We start from the raw sequence: 14,678 nt of genomic DNA on the forward strand, positions 1-14,678 counted from the left end.
AATAAATTATGCTTTAAAGCTATTATAATAACAGTTTTTAATTGTGTAACAGACAATCAAAGGAGAATTTAAGAATTTGTTTTGAGGCGATAGTCACAGGGAATTATATAAACCTTAAGTAAATCATTTATCATTGCTATTTGCGAATATTAACAAATAGTAAGAAATACATGGAATATTGTATCAATTATAAAAATTAAAATTTGAGTAAAAATTGAAAAAATAATTCTTACGTTTTAATTTTAAGGGTGCGTTATCTTTATGAAATAGAAATATAATAAAAATAACGCAAGTTGAAAAAATATTAAAAATTTTGCTATAAGTATCTGATCACATATAAATTTACTATCTTGTGACAGAGAGAGAAACAAGTCAATCATTTTATAGTTTGATGTTAGATAAAGTTTATTCAGTTCGACTATGTTATTTGAAAAATTGGATGATAAGAAATATTTATCATCCCCGATCATTTCTCGTAAATCAATAAAAGCGGAATTCTAAAATTACGGTGAATGATATTTGTATAAAAAGCATATTACTTCTCTTTTTTCTTTATAGGACCAAGAAAGTTTATATACACGTTTTGCGGGAATGCTTCCCTTCCAAGTTATTCTATGCTGACAATTATTAATTATTAATAACATTATATACAAGCTGTTCCAAATTCACTGCGCATCTCTTTTTCTCTCTTTTTTTTTATAAAAAGCACGTAAATATAAGTATGTATAAAATCAGTTCTTTTTAAACTGATTTCCTTTGTTACTATGTGACACTATTTGAAAAATTCAATCTTTTCTCCTTGATCAGTAAAGATGTCACAAGGCATAAGATTGAAGATGAAAAGATTGAGAAGGTAGAATGGCGTTTTTATTAAATTTTCATTTGAAAAAAAATTAAACCAAAATTTTTCAAGAGATTATATTACTTGTTGAATGTCGTTAAAGGAAAAAACAGTGAACTTGGGACTGTCTGTACAACATATATTTGTAAACAATATATAAATCAATTCGGGTACATCTCACAAATAATTTGTTTATGGAAGGGACTAAGATACTTTTCCGATCTGATCGGAAGATCGATCGCGTTTTAATTGACGCCCTTTACCATTCACGTCTTCAATTACATATTCGTATCTACTTCAATTTCTTATATATTGCTTAATGTTGATCAGTTCTCCCTCCCTTATGTTGACTAAAATATGCGAAATTATTCTCGACAGAAAACTGACTTAACTCTTTACACTCGAATGATAAATACAAGATAAATACAAATTGACGAAACATACCACGAGATTGGATAAAATTTATACATATACAATAAAATTATATATAATTATCATACGAATTCTTTTCGCGAAACATTCAATTAGTTACAGAAGAGAAGAAAGTAACTTATTTTTTATTAACTTAATTTTATTTTTCTCTCAAATTTCTTTTTACAAGATCTTCCTTCAATTGGGAAGGACAATGATGTGTAAAACAGGATTGCCGTGTGCAAAGAGTTAAACCTACAATATTAACAGTATCTTCCAACCTGCGATTGTTTTTTTTTTCTCTCGGAATCGTTCGCTGTATTATTCAATCGATGTTTAACGGTAAAGAGTGTCCGTACGATTGTTATCACACAAGAAAAACGTTCTAGTTGTTGCGCTCGAGACTATAAGCCGTGTCATTCTTGCGTATTTTTTTCTTCATCTCTTTACGACTACGGCCCTCCCTGGGGGTATTCTTAATTACGTGTGTAGAAAATGCGAGAGGTGTTCGAGAAATAATACGACGCTTCTCGCGGGTTTCAAAAAACGATCGCGCTTGTGGGAGTGTCGGAAGAAAAGTAACAGGACAGAAGAGATCACTATGGAGATCACTTCGCAGCGCTCTCCAGGAACAATCGCACTCCACTCTCGCGAGCAGCATATGACCTGCAGCCGACAATTTAACATTTCTCGGCTTCTTCGAGTTATATAATATATATAATATACTGAACCCAAGGCACGTTAATCTCTTCGCATATCAAAAGAGAATAAAAACATCGTCCCGATCTGCCGATCACAGTATACGCGGAATGTCGCAGCATCAGTCGACAGAATTGACCAGTCGCGCAATATTTCTCTTAATTCAAAATCTTTTTATCTAAATCGCAACCGCGACGACTCTGATATCTTTCTCGTCTCGTTTCCCACCTCACCTCTTTCAGGAAGCATTTTTCCTCGATTTCCCGGGAATTATAATATTAACACAAATATTAAATGTCGAGATTCCACAACGTTGCGTCGTGCTAAAAATTCGAAAATTCGCCTAAAATTTCTTGACCGAAAGGTTTAAGTAATCGGTACATTTGCGGTAATTATATATCCGCGATGAAAGCTACTTCTCGAACACTCCTCGTAATTCGATGCATCCAGCCCAATAGGACTCACGTCGGCGCAGCTTCGATATAGCTCGGCTCAAAAAGTAGGCAATTTGAAAAATCCCATATATTATGCCAAATCTTTTCTCTTGCACCTCGAAAAATGTGTCTATTTGTAACTTTATCTTAAAAAGTACTTATGATAATACTGTCTGCGCTCCTTTATAGTAGTTGAATACAGAAAGTCGAGAAGCAATCGTTATATTTAGTTCGTAAAATCAAGCTTTTTTTAAATCAGGGACTCATCAAGAAAATGGATTAAATTTTGATTAGTTCTTATTATCTTTATTCTCAAAATCAGTATCTTATTATACTGTGTTTCTTGCAAGTAATAGAAAAATAATCCTTTTTTTTTCTTTTTCTGAAATAAATTGTTGCTATAGAATCTAGTATTATATACAAATATTTATTAAAAATTTATTTTAATGCTTGATAGAAATGTATTGACCGTGTACGCCTTAATTCTTATTAAAATATTAAATTATTTAATTCCATTAGAAGAAATATAAAGAAATAAAAAAAAAATACTAAGAAATCGCTGAATTTTAATATACCTCAAGAGTTTTTAAATTTTCATTAAACTTTCTTTGAATTACCTATTTTCTGCAGTCAACAATCGCGCAAGGTTGCAGGTAAAAAAAAATAATACTACAATAGGTAAAGAAATACAATAAAACAGTCGATTAAAGCCTTAATTAGAACAATAAAATAAGATTTATAGTGCGATTTGCTGGCATGTAATAATGTGACTAGCCGAGGACTGAAATCTCGCAAGTTGTCATCTTCTCGAGCCGGTCTATCGATTTGCAGTTACCGCGAACGAGCCGTCCTGCCCCGAAAACAACGGGACGTGCGCTCCAATTCCAGTGCAATATCGGTACGAGATCTATCGGTAAGTTTTCAATTACGAAGTAAACTATCAGTACGTAATCTCGACTCTACGCCACCGAGGACGTTCATTCCTCGCGCATCGCTGCGCTCACACCCGACATTCACCCTCGGACGTCAATCTCCGGACAGTGAAGGATCCACCTCTCGGACGCGACGTTACGGGATGAAACGATGCCGATGAGAGAGATAGAGACGTCGGATAAAAACTTCGTGGGAAATATCGAGCGTAGAGCTCAGCTTTGGGAACAACGATACTCCACCGTTAAGAGGAAGCTCGTGCTCAAATCGCGACTATATCTCCGTAATACGTTTCCCTCGCGATACTATTTATAGAATAAATACACAAAACTTTATAGAGAGAGTCTTTCTTTCCCGAAGGACGATTGCGCTCACTAGCACGAGTAACACCACCGTCAACGTCTCTCTCTCGTTCACCCTGTCACCTTGACGTTCTCCTAAAGGAAAGACACTATTATTAGATTCCTATTTGTTCCTAACTGTTTCACAATTCTATTGATCGTCATTCCTTCGGTAATCCGAAGGCGATCTGTCGCTTCAACATCTTCTTCAAGCACCATCTGAAGAATTAACTTCACGTTCCATCGTCCTCCAGTCATTTCCTCGACCTAAACTGATTTATCCCGATGCTCCTTAGCATTCCATGTTGGAACTAATGGATTATTTTTCCATCGCTTCTCGATCGCTAATTTTGCAGCAACGAGATGATTTTTACCAGCTTAATAGCGAATGTGAAATTCTCTATCTTTTTTCTTTAATCTCGAAATTAAAGAATTTTAGTGTTTCTTTGAAGTTTCATCTTACTATTCCGTTTCTTCTTTGGTAAAGCTGCAAGACAATTTAGGACTTAATGCTCCTTCGAAATTGCAGGCTAGGACTAGTGACTAACTTTTGTGTGTTGTGGTTCCCTCATAGTTCCCTCGTCCCTTCATCATCCCGTCAGTTTGGAGCTACAAAGCGACTAGTTACTTTAACACTCCCTCAAAGCCCTCTAGGCTTTGATAGCTATTTATCTGCTCGCCATTTTGTCATCTCTAGTTTTCTATCATCTTAATACTGCTGTCGAACGTACAACGGTGAGACGATTGGTTGGCTATCCCTCCATCGCTTTACGTTTTCTTCATTCTTGCTTTATAACAGTCTAGAATTTAACTTAGTCTTTTTTTTAACACAACACAACTGTTTCTTCATTGTTCTATAATTTCCTAATTGCTTTCTCAATACTTTGGAACAATTAAATGATTCTTCGTCTCGCCATCTTAAATGCTACGATTCTTCGATAATTGTTCCTTGTTGTTCATATTCCTTCTCGATTAATCATTTCTTCATCAAGCTCAACGAACGGCTTGTCACCTTGATGCAACACGTCAACTAAAGCTAACAAGATTATCCACTCAACTCCTCTTTTCCCATTATTCTACCTGATCGTTTCTTCATTGTCCCTCCAAGGATTTGAAGGCACAAGATGATGTGTCTCTTTGCTATTCCTTTGTAATACAACACTAGAATCGTTAGATATAACTCTTATATTCACTGTTCCGTTATCTGCGACGTCTTGTAACAAGATGATACGTTTCATTACATTGTCATTGGCGCAATCACCTAATTTGTTAGCGAAAACAATGGAAATTGCTTCACAAATTCCGGAAACCAAGCAATTAAAAACATCTGTTATATTTTGAGTACATTTTTTCCGCAGATTAACAGTTCTTCCGCGCACACTGATCGCGAGTCTATCACCGATTATCACGTAACGACGGTACAACGTCATTCCAGGGAAATGCTCTAATGCGAGAATTTGAGGAACACCTGTTCCAGGGTAGTTTGACTAAAGCTGTACTCTTCTATATCCAGTTCGAGCTTGGCTGCAAACAGAAATTTTCGAAAAGTTACGAAAACTTTCTTTTACAAAGTTAAAGTTTTAAATTCCTAAGTCGGAGACTTTGAAATTCTAATTTTGAGTCTGATTAAATATCTCTCAGTCAAAGAGCTCTATATAAACTCTAGTTTTATTTTTCTCTTATTTATTTTATCGCTAATCTGATGGTTTTCAAGTTAAAAATCTTGGAAATTAAAAATTGTCCATTTACTACTAAAAATTAAGACGCGACATTTGAAATTGTTGCAACTGAAAAATTTCATATTAAAGATATCCAAATTGAAACGTCCTAGACATAGAAACCAACAAAAATAATAAAACTACTTTTTTTACATTTCTTATCTTTTAGTTCTAATATTATCTAATGTTTCTCGTTTTTGTTAGATAAATATCTTTAGATTTTTGTGTATTTTAGAACCATGACAGATCGATTATTGAATACTCTGAAGAAATTCTTCAATCCCTTTAAGCCATCTTCTCACCTTTCTCCAATTGTGTGAAGCAATCAGCTAGCGAGGTCACCGCGTGTTGGGGCACGGCAAAAACTAACCGGTCAGCGAAGCTCTCTTCCAGAGTGGCGTCGGAGAAGAGGCCGGCAACGAATTCCTTTAAACCGGCGATCCTGTCGCCGGAGGGTGTCGTCGGTGTGCAGTCGCCGCCCTGCAGCTTCATTTCTAGGGTGTAGCCAGCACCGTAGAGATTCTTTAAGTGCTGAGTCGAACCGATGCATCTCAGTTCACCCTTCACCATTATGCCGACTCTTGAACACAGCGCGTCGGCTTCCTCCATGGAGTGGGTAGTTAATATAACTCCCCTGCCGCCCTATTAATTAAAGTATTAAAGAGATCTTTAGAAGAAAAGTTTAATATGTATTTTATACTCGAATGCAAAATCTTTAATCTTTTAATATAAATTACTGATTGTATATTGATCTATTTTGATAATTATCTTGTTATCATTTTATTATCCATCCTTCTCTCTATTTACTGTTTATTTGCGCTGGTATTATATTATATATTTTCATCTTGTTTATAAGAATCTTGTAAAAAATATATAATCGTTTAAAAAATGTATTGGATAAGACTAATTGTAAGGAGAATAGCTTTTTAACATATAGCGGGTGTGGCGCTCTCACCTGAAAACTAGCGAGAATCGTGTCCCATAGGAATCTCTTCGACCTGGGGTCCATGCCCGTACTCGGTTCGTCCATGAGAATCACCTTGGGTCCTCCGACCATTGCCATCGCGAAACTAAGTTTTCTTCTAGTTCCGCCGGAACATTCTTGACTCTGCTTGTCAGCGTGTTCATGAATCTGTAGCTCGGACAAATATAGATCCACGATTCTGAAACAATCAATAAAATGAACTAAATAGTTATATCTATGAAATACAAAGAAAAACATGTATAGCAATTAAAACCGAATGATATTCTACCAACTATGTTAGCTGATGGTATTTATTGATTTATAAATCGAGAAACTAATCGCCACATAAAAAAGCAAGTATCTCTTAAGATTAATTAGTAGTGTTACAATAATTTTTGACGTCATAATAGAACTTTGATGCCAAACAGCATTTTTTTTAAGTTCATAATAATTCAATTGTTTACAAGTTAATTATTAAATTCCTGAAAAATTAATTACATGTTTTCTTAGATAGATTAGATAAATATTGAAAAATCGCACCTATCGACATCACTCCATGGAACCCCGCGAATCGCGGCGTAGCATTCCAGATGCTCTCTTACGGTGATGTTTTTCCATTGAGCGTCGTGTTGGGGACAATAACCCATCTGCCGGAAAGCATCCGACATGTGGGTGTTGATGTTGTGGCCGCTGATCTGCACCTTGCCCTTCGTTGGTACCTCCTCGGCGATGATGATCTTCATCGTCGTAGTCTTGCCGGCGCCGTTGTGGCCCAGCAGGCCCAGCACTTCGCCCGGTTCCACCGCCAACGAGAGATTTCGCACGGCGATCTTCCGCTCCTCCTCGCGCTTCGAGCAGCAGGACGATCCTGACTCCTTTGGTCGATACTCCTTTCGCAGGTTCTATAATCGTGCGTTTCACGACGCGTGAAATAGAATAAGATTGCACTGACAAAAATAACATTGCATCGCGGTGAAAAAAAGATCGAATCAATTGCTTGTTAATTAAAACGAACTGTGTGTGACTAATTTTATTATATGCATTAAGATCTTTGAATACAGGGATATACATCTCTGGCTAATATTTTTGTACATAAATGCAGATTTAATTAGGATCAATATTGACATAATTTCGATCGAATAAAAGCTTGCAAAGTATCTAGATATTTTAGCAGAATTTCTCATTGACAAACTTACCTATCTGCTTTACTATTCATATTATATGTACCTATAATGGATAATAATTTAATTTATACTAACTTACCTGAAGCAATACTAACGGCGGTTCTTGAGCGAGGGCTGGCGAAACGACAAAATTGAAAACCTTTTGCCGCTCATTTTTCACATCCGTGTCCTCGTGTTCGCCAATATCTGAATTTTCCATAATTTCCTCACGAACAGTATCGCCATCACGCTACAAGGATAAAAAAGATGAGATATCTTGTATTACAAACAAAACTTCAGATATTTTTAGTAGGTTTTAATAGATTTAAAATTGACTATTCGCTCATAAAAACGAATGGCTAGAATGTATACCTTAAATTATATAAAAAATTTGCAATATTTATTTATTAAATAAGCAATTAAATAAGCAAATAATTATGCAACTTTAATTAAATAACAAAAAATTATAAAACAGAAATTATAAAATTATATATTTTGCGCAAGATACTACATATTAAGTTATCTCATAAATCATTTTTAGATTATGATCAAATAAAGAAATCAACGAGTAAATTAAAAAAACAAAAAAAATTAAGAAATATACCTTTTTTCTATAAGACATTCGAATAATTTAAATCGCAATGCAAAATATGAGTACGAATACCGTGCTTAACAATATCCAACTTTATATGTTTTGTACATGAAGTTTTGTACATAAAAAATAGGTCTACGGTTAGCAGTAAAAATTTTAAGTGATAACTTAAATGTGCTAACCAGGAAACGTTTAAACATATCGCTGACATTGCCGCCACTCTTGTTGATGTCCAGCAAGACTAGCACGAAGAACCAAACCGGGCATTGCACCAGCGCACCAAAAGCCAACAATATGATTTCCATGGTGAGGTAATCAGACATAACGAGATAGTGGCAGGCGGCGTTGATGGAGCACATCAAATGAACGCGATCCACGTAGTACACCGCCGCATATGGCACGTACATGCTGTTCAATAGGGAAAAGGCCACGTGCAACGCGAACGAAGCTGTCCCACCTTGAGCAACAGATTTGTAATTTTGGTGTTATCAATCTTGGTAAATGTATCAAGTCTCAAGAAAAACAATTATGAAGCTTGTAATCTCGAAATTTCAAATAAAGATAAAAAGGAAAAACATAAACAGTTCCATGAATCGACAACGTCACAAGTTAGAAATTGTCATTCGAAATCAAAGGCTTTTGAAGCTTCCTAGTAAGCAAACTGCCCGCAATATAACAATAGATTGACAGTAGATTTGTTCAGATCCGGCATCATCCGTGTCTGCATTAAACTCATGTGTTGCTAGCAAAGTCTGCCGATATAATCTGGCAGCAAATTGTTGGCAGAAACCGAACAGAATCTGTCATTTCGTTAACATTTCAATGGAATATATCATTTAAATGGTTACGAAACAGCAGATTCTGCTTAATTTTTGCAGTTAATTTGCAATTTATATTCTGTTACCAAATTCTGTTATATTTTTACTGATTTTATCAGTAAAATTTGTAGCAAACGCTTCCAAAATCAAATTTGGCTATTCAAAAAAGAAAAGATATGAATGGTCTCAATCGATGATTAACATCGCGAATTAGACGTTGAAATCAAAAGCTTGCGAGAAAGGTGTCTTTTAATCGCAATTCCACTGAAAGAAAATAAGATAATCTCAGTACACTGATTACTATTTACCGAGTCCTTGCATATCGAGGATCATAACGAGTATGAACGGTAGCATCCCGAAGAAGGTCGCGATGTTCGGCAACATGCTTTGCGCAGAGTCCAACTTGTCGAAGATGTAACTGAGACATGTACAGAAGACGATGGACGATGGACAGTAGAGCATGATGAGAATGCCGAGGGTGATGACGGCCGGTATTTCCCGTAGCGAAGGCACGTCGAAAAGGAATATGATGCCGAGGATGCACAGGCAGATGAAAATCATCAGGCCGGCTAGTACAATGAAGTAGCTAAGAAAGTACATGGAGAACGACAGGCCATTCACGCGAAGTTGATTCTTCGCTTTAATCTGAAAAAATATTTATATGTAAATTTGTATGTTAGAATCTCCCTGAAAAAAAGTTTCTCCATACATTACATTTTAACTATATGTTTGCTAACTGTAAGTTTTACAATCGATTTTAGATCAGAAAAGTTTATTTAAACAAATATAAAATATCAAGAATTAGCTTAAAACCGACAAAAAAACTCAATTTCTGTTTCAAATAAAAATCACATTATTTTGTTTAACTTTTAATATTGTTAGTATTGTTAAGATGCTTAATGCTAAATATTACAGTATAAAAATTCTAATTAAACAAAAAATTTTTGCGAGAAAATAGAAGCTGAAACATGACCTGTGTAATTTATAATTAGGATTTGAAAGCTTTTAATTCTTACCTCGCGATCATAAACCATGTCCACCGCTAAAGTAATCGGCAATAATATGAAAACCATGCCGAGAAGTATGGCACAGCTGGCCGCGCCGACATTAAACTGTTGGGGTTGCGACGTTTGTTGGAAGGGGTGTGTTTTGACTTCGATTGGCGTAGCTTCGTTCTTTCCCGAAATCAATCTAAATAAAAATTTAAAATCATAATAATGTTACTCAATTTGAGGCAGATTTATATCCAATTAAATTGCAATCTATTTTGTTTCATACAAATTAAAAATGTTTAAAGAAATAAATTTGTGTGGTTCTTAATATCAAGTATGTTAATATTTACAATATTAATATTTTTGTAATTTTATATTTTTCAAAATGTTTTACAACAAAATGTAACACTTTGAACAACTTGTATCTTTAAAAAACTCTTCTACTTTAAATATTTCAAAACCACTGAACCTTCTTTATTTTTTCCACAGCCAGAGATAAACTCACCTATAATAAGCGTTCGAAAGAATGTTTATCAATATTGGAAGAGAATGTTGCATCGTATCGTTGTATGTGACAGTCAGATTGAGTCGCGGCAAATTATAATCGTTAATATTGAAGGCGGCTATATGCGGTGCGATATTCATTAAATTCGCGAAATTGCCATCGTATTCCTCGATGTGCTTGGCGTCTTGAGCTATGCTGTCTATCAATTTGGTAATGTCGTGATCGGTATTATTTAGATAGACGATCTCTGTTTCGTTGTATGTACCTAAGAAAAAAAAGCATTCCATAATTGATTTAATTTTCCAAAAATAGTAACTACATTATCAAACTTAAAAAATATAATTTGTTCTATAAAATAAAGTTTTACATACTCTTGCCAATAAATTCATGAATCTGATTGATTTGTAGCAACAATCTTTAAATCAGTGATATCAAGCTATATTATATGTTATATTACATATGTTAACTAAATAATTAAAAAAAATCAAATTTAGATAAATAATTTTAGTCGTCCATATTCGTAAATTTATAAACACGTACTTAAATATGTAATAATCCCATCTTTTTACGAAAATATATTTATAAAACAACAATCTTCTAAATTAAGACGATTAATTTGGGAACGTCGCTCTTTAAAGAACTGATGATTTACAATACTTGTTGAAAATAAACTGAATGCGAATAAAAAAAAAAAAGAACCGAGCAACTATCTCCTATTTTGTATAAGTTGCAATCACTTACGGCTATCAAGTTTTAGCGATTCCATCCTGAAATCGACCGTCCGGATGCTGTTCAGGTAGAGACCGAGCGCTATCAGAGCCAGCGGCATGATGATCGTGAAATACAGCAGTTGGAGGTTTCTAAAAAGTCTGAGCACTCTTATACGTAGCATGGCGTAGAGAATTTGAAAGAAGTTAGGCCGAATCTTGATGGGATCTAGGCCGAGACCGAGCACAGGTGGATTTCGATCATTATGGACACCGTCCGGCAAATCGTTCGCTAAATAATTCCATATAATATTATTACACTAGTAACTAATAGTTAAACAACATATTACGGTAATACTGATATTTAATAATATCAATTAATAATTAGATAACTAACAAAATCATACGTTTATTTATTTTAAGAAAAATCGCTTTCTTCGAAATTGCAAAAGCTTTGGGGACGGAACGTATGAGAAGAGATGATCCACACACCTTTTCCTTGGCTGTCGGCCTGTACAGTTACCCCCTCGTTCTGTAAGCTCTGATACGATGTGCTCTTGGACTGTAACGAAAGCGATCGGCTAAGCGCGCGATTGCGCACCATCTTCTTCGACAGGTTGTCCATTGTGCACTCGGTCTCCTCGTCTTTTTCCAGATGCAAGAATACCTCCTCCAGGGTGGTCATCGACACGCCATAGCTGCTAATGCCGAGCCTGGCAGAACGAGTCTTGATCTCGTTCTCGATAGCGGAGAAAAGGGGTGCGAAGTTTTCTACGGAGTTATGAGGTAGAATGAAGCTCAATTCCCGACCGTGACGTCTCGCCTTCTCCGCTTTGCCCACGTGTGTCATTACTAATCGGTTGATAGCATGTTCCCTGGCATTACCCTCTAGGACTAATCTATAATTGTAAAATAATATTCATTGAATGTTTGAAATTATTTTATTTTTGACGGAAAATTATATACGCTTTGTAATTCTTTGTAATAATAAGCTCCAATAAAGTGTGACGTCGAATTTTTTGTACTGTTTCTATACTATAAAGAATTAAATTATTTTTACATCAAACTATTTAAAATAAATAAACGCTAAACAAGAAAATATTTCTTTTCCGTAAGTTTTTTTTCAAATCGAGAATTTAAAATATCAAAATTTTAATTTCATAAACTTAGTTTTCTATCAATGTAATACAAAGATAAATACTAGTAGGATCCTTACGTTAAATGGTATCCAATGCCGAATTTGTTCTTTAAAAATAGGGAGCTGCCGCAACACCTGAGCTTTCCCTTGCTGATTACTGCTTTCCTGTCGGCGAGAATATCCGCCTCGTCCATGAAGTGAGTTGTCAACAAAATCACTTTTCCGTGCCGCCTCGACTGCAGAAGGGACCACAACTGTCTCCTCGAGTAAGGGTCCACCCCAGCGGTAGGCTCATCGAGGATAATAATTTTGGGATCGCCGATGATAGCGATTCCCACAGATAGCTTTCTCTTCTGTCCACCGCTTAGGTATCGCGCGAAGGTGTCCGCTTTCTCAACCAGATCGATGTCTTTCAGGGTTTTCTTCACCTGGAGATCAAACAAACGTAATCTTTATCGATTTTTATTCTGTCTAACAAATAAAAATGCTGAATTTCATTAATTAATACGCACTATTATGCAAAGTAATATGTATAAATCAATATAATAAATATGTTATCTATAGATGTTTTTGTTGACTACATAAGTACATACCTCATGCCGTATCATCGAGCGTGAAATGCCACGCACTGCGGCAAAGAACTCGAGGTGTTCGCGCGGCGTCAGCAAATCGAAGAGGATGTCGTGTTGCGGACAAACCCCGGTCATGCTGCGTATCGCCCGCATGTCATTGGAATCGCGCACATCGTAGCCGAATATGAGGGCGGTGCCGGATGTAGGTGTGGTCAAGCCCGTGAGGATGTTGAAGAGGGTGGTCTTGCCTGCGCCGTTGTGGCCGAGGATGGCGGTGATCTGTCCCTCGTAGATAGTTAGATTGATGCCGTTTACCGCCTTGATCTCCGGACGCCTGCACTTGTGGAACGATTTGTAGAGGTCGGCTATCCTGATCGCTTCGCGGCCCTTCATCTCGCGCACCACCGGCTCCACGTCGCGATTTGCCTCCTCGCCCGGAATGAACGAGTTCGACTCGCCGTTCGATGACGGTACCTGCAAGTATCACCCAGAACTTATCAACAACTAATGTCTTATTGTTAAAAGGACAAAAGAGTGAGTCGATTAATAAGAAAACCTTTTAGATACTTTAGAATATCTCCCACATGTTTTTATAAAGTTTCTTGGACTTTTTTATATTATTTTAAAATATTTCAAATAGTTCGTACATCAATAAAATGGTATATCTCAGTAAAAAAATTTTATAATTCTATTTAAAAAAAAAAGAATAAAGTTATCCAATGTGTATATGTGTGTAATATATTATAATGAGAGATTTATGGTTTTATTTAATATTTTTGTTATATACTCTTAAAAACTCACCCTTTGAACCTTCTTTGAACACCAATATCCACGTAAAAAACAAAACCAAGGTGGCCTCTTGGTTCCATGTTCACCTAGAAATTGATCTTTACATTAAGTTATATCCACGCAAATAAATTGTTTCCAAGAATTATTTGAATGTGAGAATATTCTTGTACTTAGCAAAAAATTAGAATATTTTCGTGTGAAACAATATAATAGCATTGCGGTAAATTGCGAACAAAATTAAAACAAACGTACTTGGTATCACGGAATCGAGATAATAGGCCAGATAGCCATACAGAAAGATATCCAGAGTCATCATGATGAGGCTGCCACCGAAAGGTATCCCTGGGCCGGACCAGAGATTGTCGAAATTGACTCCCTCACCTTGCAGATCCAGCACTAGAGCCTAGGTAACACAGAGCCAAGCTTTTTAAAATACATGATATACATCAGAAATCCACATTGTCGCAATTATAAAAACACTTGTAAGTCTCTCCTTGTTAAATCGTTTATAAATATTAAGTAAAACATTTATTTAATAATAGGAAATGTGTGAATTTCAAAAAAATTATAAAAATTACATATTTTATAGTCTTTTGTAGAAAATTAAATAAACCATTACTATTATTGTCAATTTGTTTCAGAATTATGTAAAAGATTAAATCATTAAATCTAAATCCCAATAGGATAAATTGTCATCACAGAGTACTTCGAGACTTACCTTATCCATAGCCAAGGCGACAGCGGCTGGGCTGATCAAAGAAACGAACCAGTATGTGACTGAGCTGGAATCACGCACGAATACTTGGATGAAATACATCAAGCTCAGTATCGTGACAGCAAAATTTCCCAAGACACCAGCCGTCTGAAACAGAGTAAAAAGATATTTTTATTATGCTCGTATTAATAATATAATCTTTACTGATTAAAGAAGTAATGGACAAATAATTGATAATGCTGTTTTTGTTAATCTAAGAATATTAAGATACATATACAATTGTAGAAATTGTCAAAAAATTGCATTTTAGAACAAAATTAAAAAAATTTTAGGTATAAAAATTTCATTA

General features: G+C 35.4%; 1 protein-coding gene across 3 annotated transcripts in view; it reads right to left on the reverse strand.

The window, feature by feature from the left end:
* Positions 1 to 379: 379 nt before the first annotated feature.
* LOC139809952 (cholesterol transporter ABCA5) overlaps positions 380 to 14,678 on the reverse strand; it is a 36,974-nt gene continuing 22,675 nt past the window's right edge. For all 3 annotated transcript variants that reach the window (XM_071773253.1, XM_071773254.1, XM_071773255.1), the window contains 16 exons: positions 14,333 to 14,476; positions 13,867 to 14,017; positions 13,627 to 13,700; positions 12,847 to 13,299; positions 12,332 to 12,681; positions 11,608 to 12,014; positions 11,150 to 11,407; positions 10,409 to 10,673; positions 9,928 to 10,102; positions 9,220 to 9,556; positions 8,276 to 8,550; positions 7,602 to 7,751; positions 6,879 to 7,240; positions 6,330 to 6,537; positions 5,677 to 6,016; positions 380 to 5,180 (listed from right to left, as the gene is read on the reverse strand). In XM_071773253.1, the coding sequence (XP_071629354.1) occupies positions 5,101 to 5,180; positions 5,677 to 6,016; positions 6,330 to 6,537; positions 6,879 to 7,240; positions 7,602 to 7,751; positions 8,276 to 8,550; positions 9,220 to 9,556; positions 9,928 to 10,102; positions 10,409 to 10,673; positions 11,150 to 11,407; positions 11,608 to 12,014; positions 12,332 to 12,681; positions 12,847 to 13,299; positions 13,627 to 13,700; positions 13,867 to 14,017; positions 14,333 to 14,476 (4,029 nt within the window). In that variant the 3' untranslated portion in view covers positions 380 to 5,100. The remainder of the gene's footprint in view (positions 5,181 to 5,676; positions 6,017 to 6,329; positions 6,538 to 6,878; positions 7,241 to 7,601; positions 7,752 to 8,275; positions 8,551 to 9,219; positions 9,557 to 9,927; positions 10,103 to 10,408; positions 10,674 to 11,149; positions 11,408 to 11,607; positions 12,015 to 12,331; positions 12,682 to 12,846; positions 13,300 to 13,626; positions 13,701 to 13,866; positions 14,018 to 14,332; positions 14,477 to 14,678) is intronic.

This window comes from Temnothorax longispinosus, chromosome 3, assembly GCF_030848805.1.
Source record: "Temnothorax longispinosus isolate EJ_2023e chromosome 3, Tlon_JGU_v1, whole genome shotgun sequence".
Classification (NCBI taxonomy): Eukaryota; Metazoa; Arthropoda; class Insecta; order Hymenoptera; family Formicidae; genus Temnothorax; species Temnothorax longispinosus.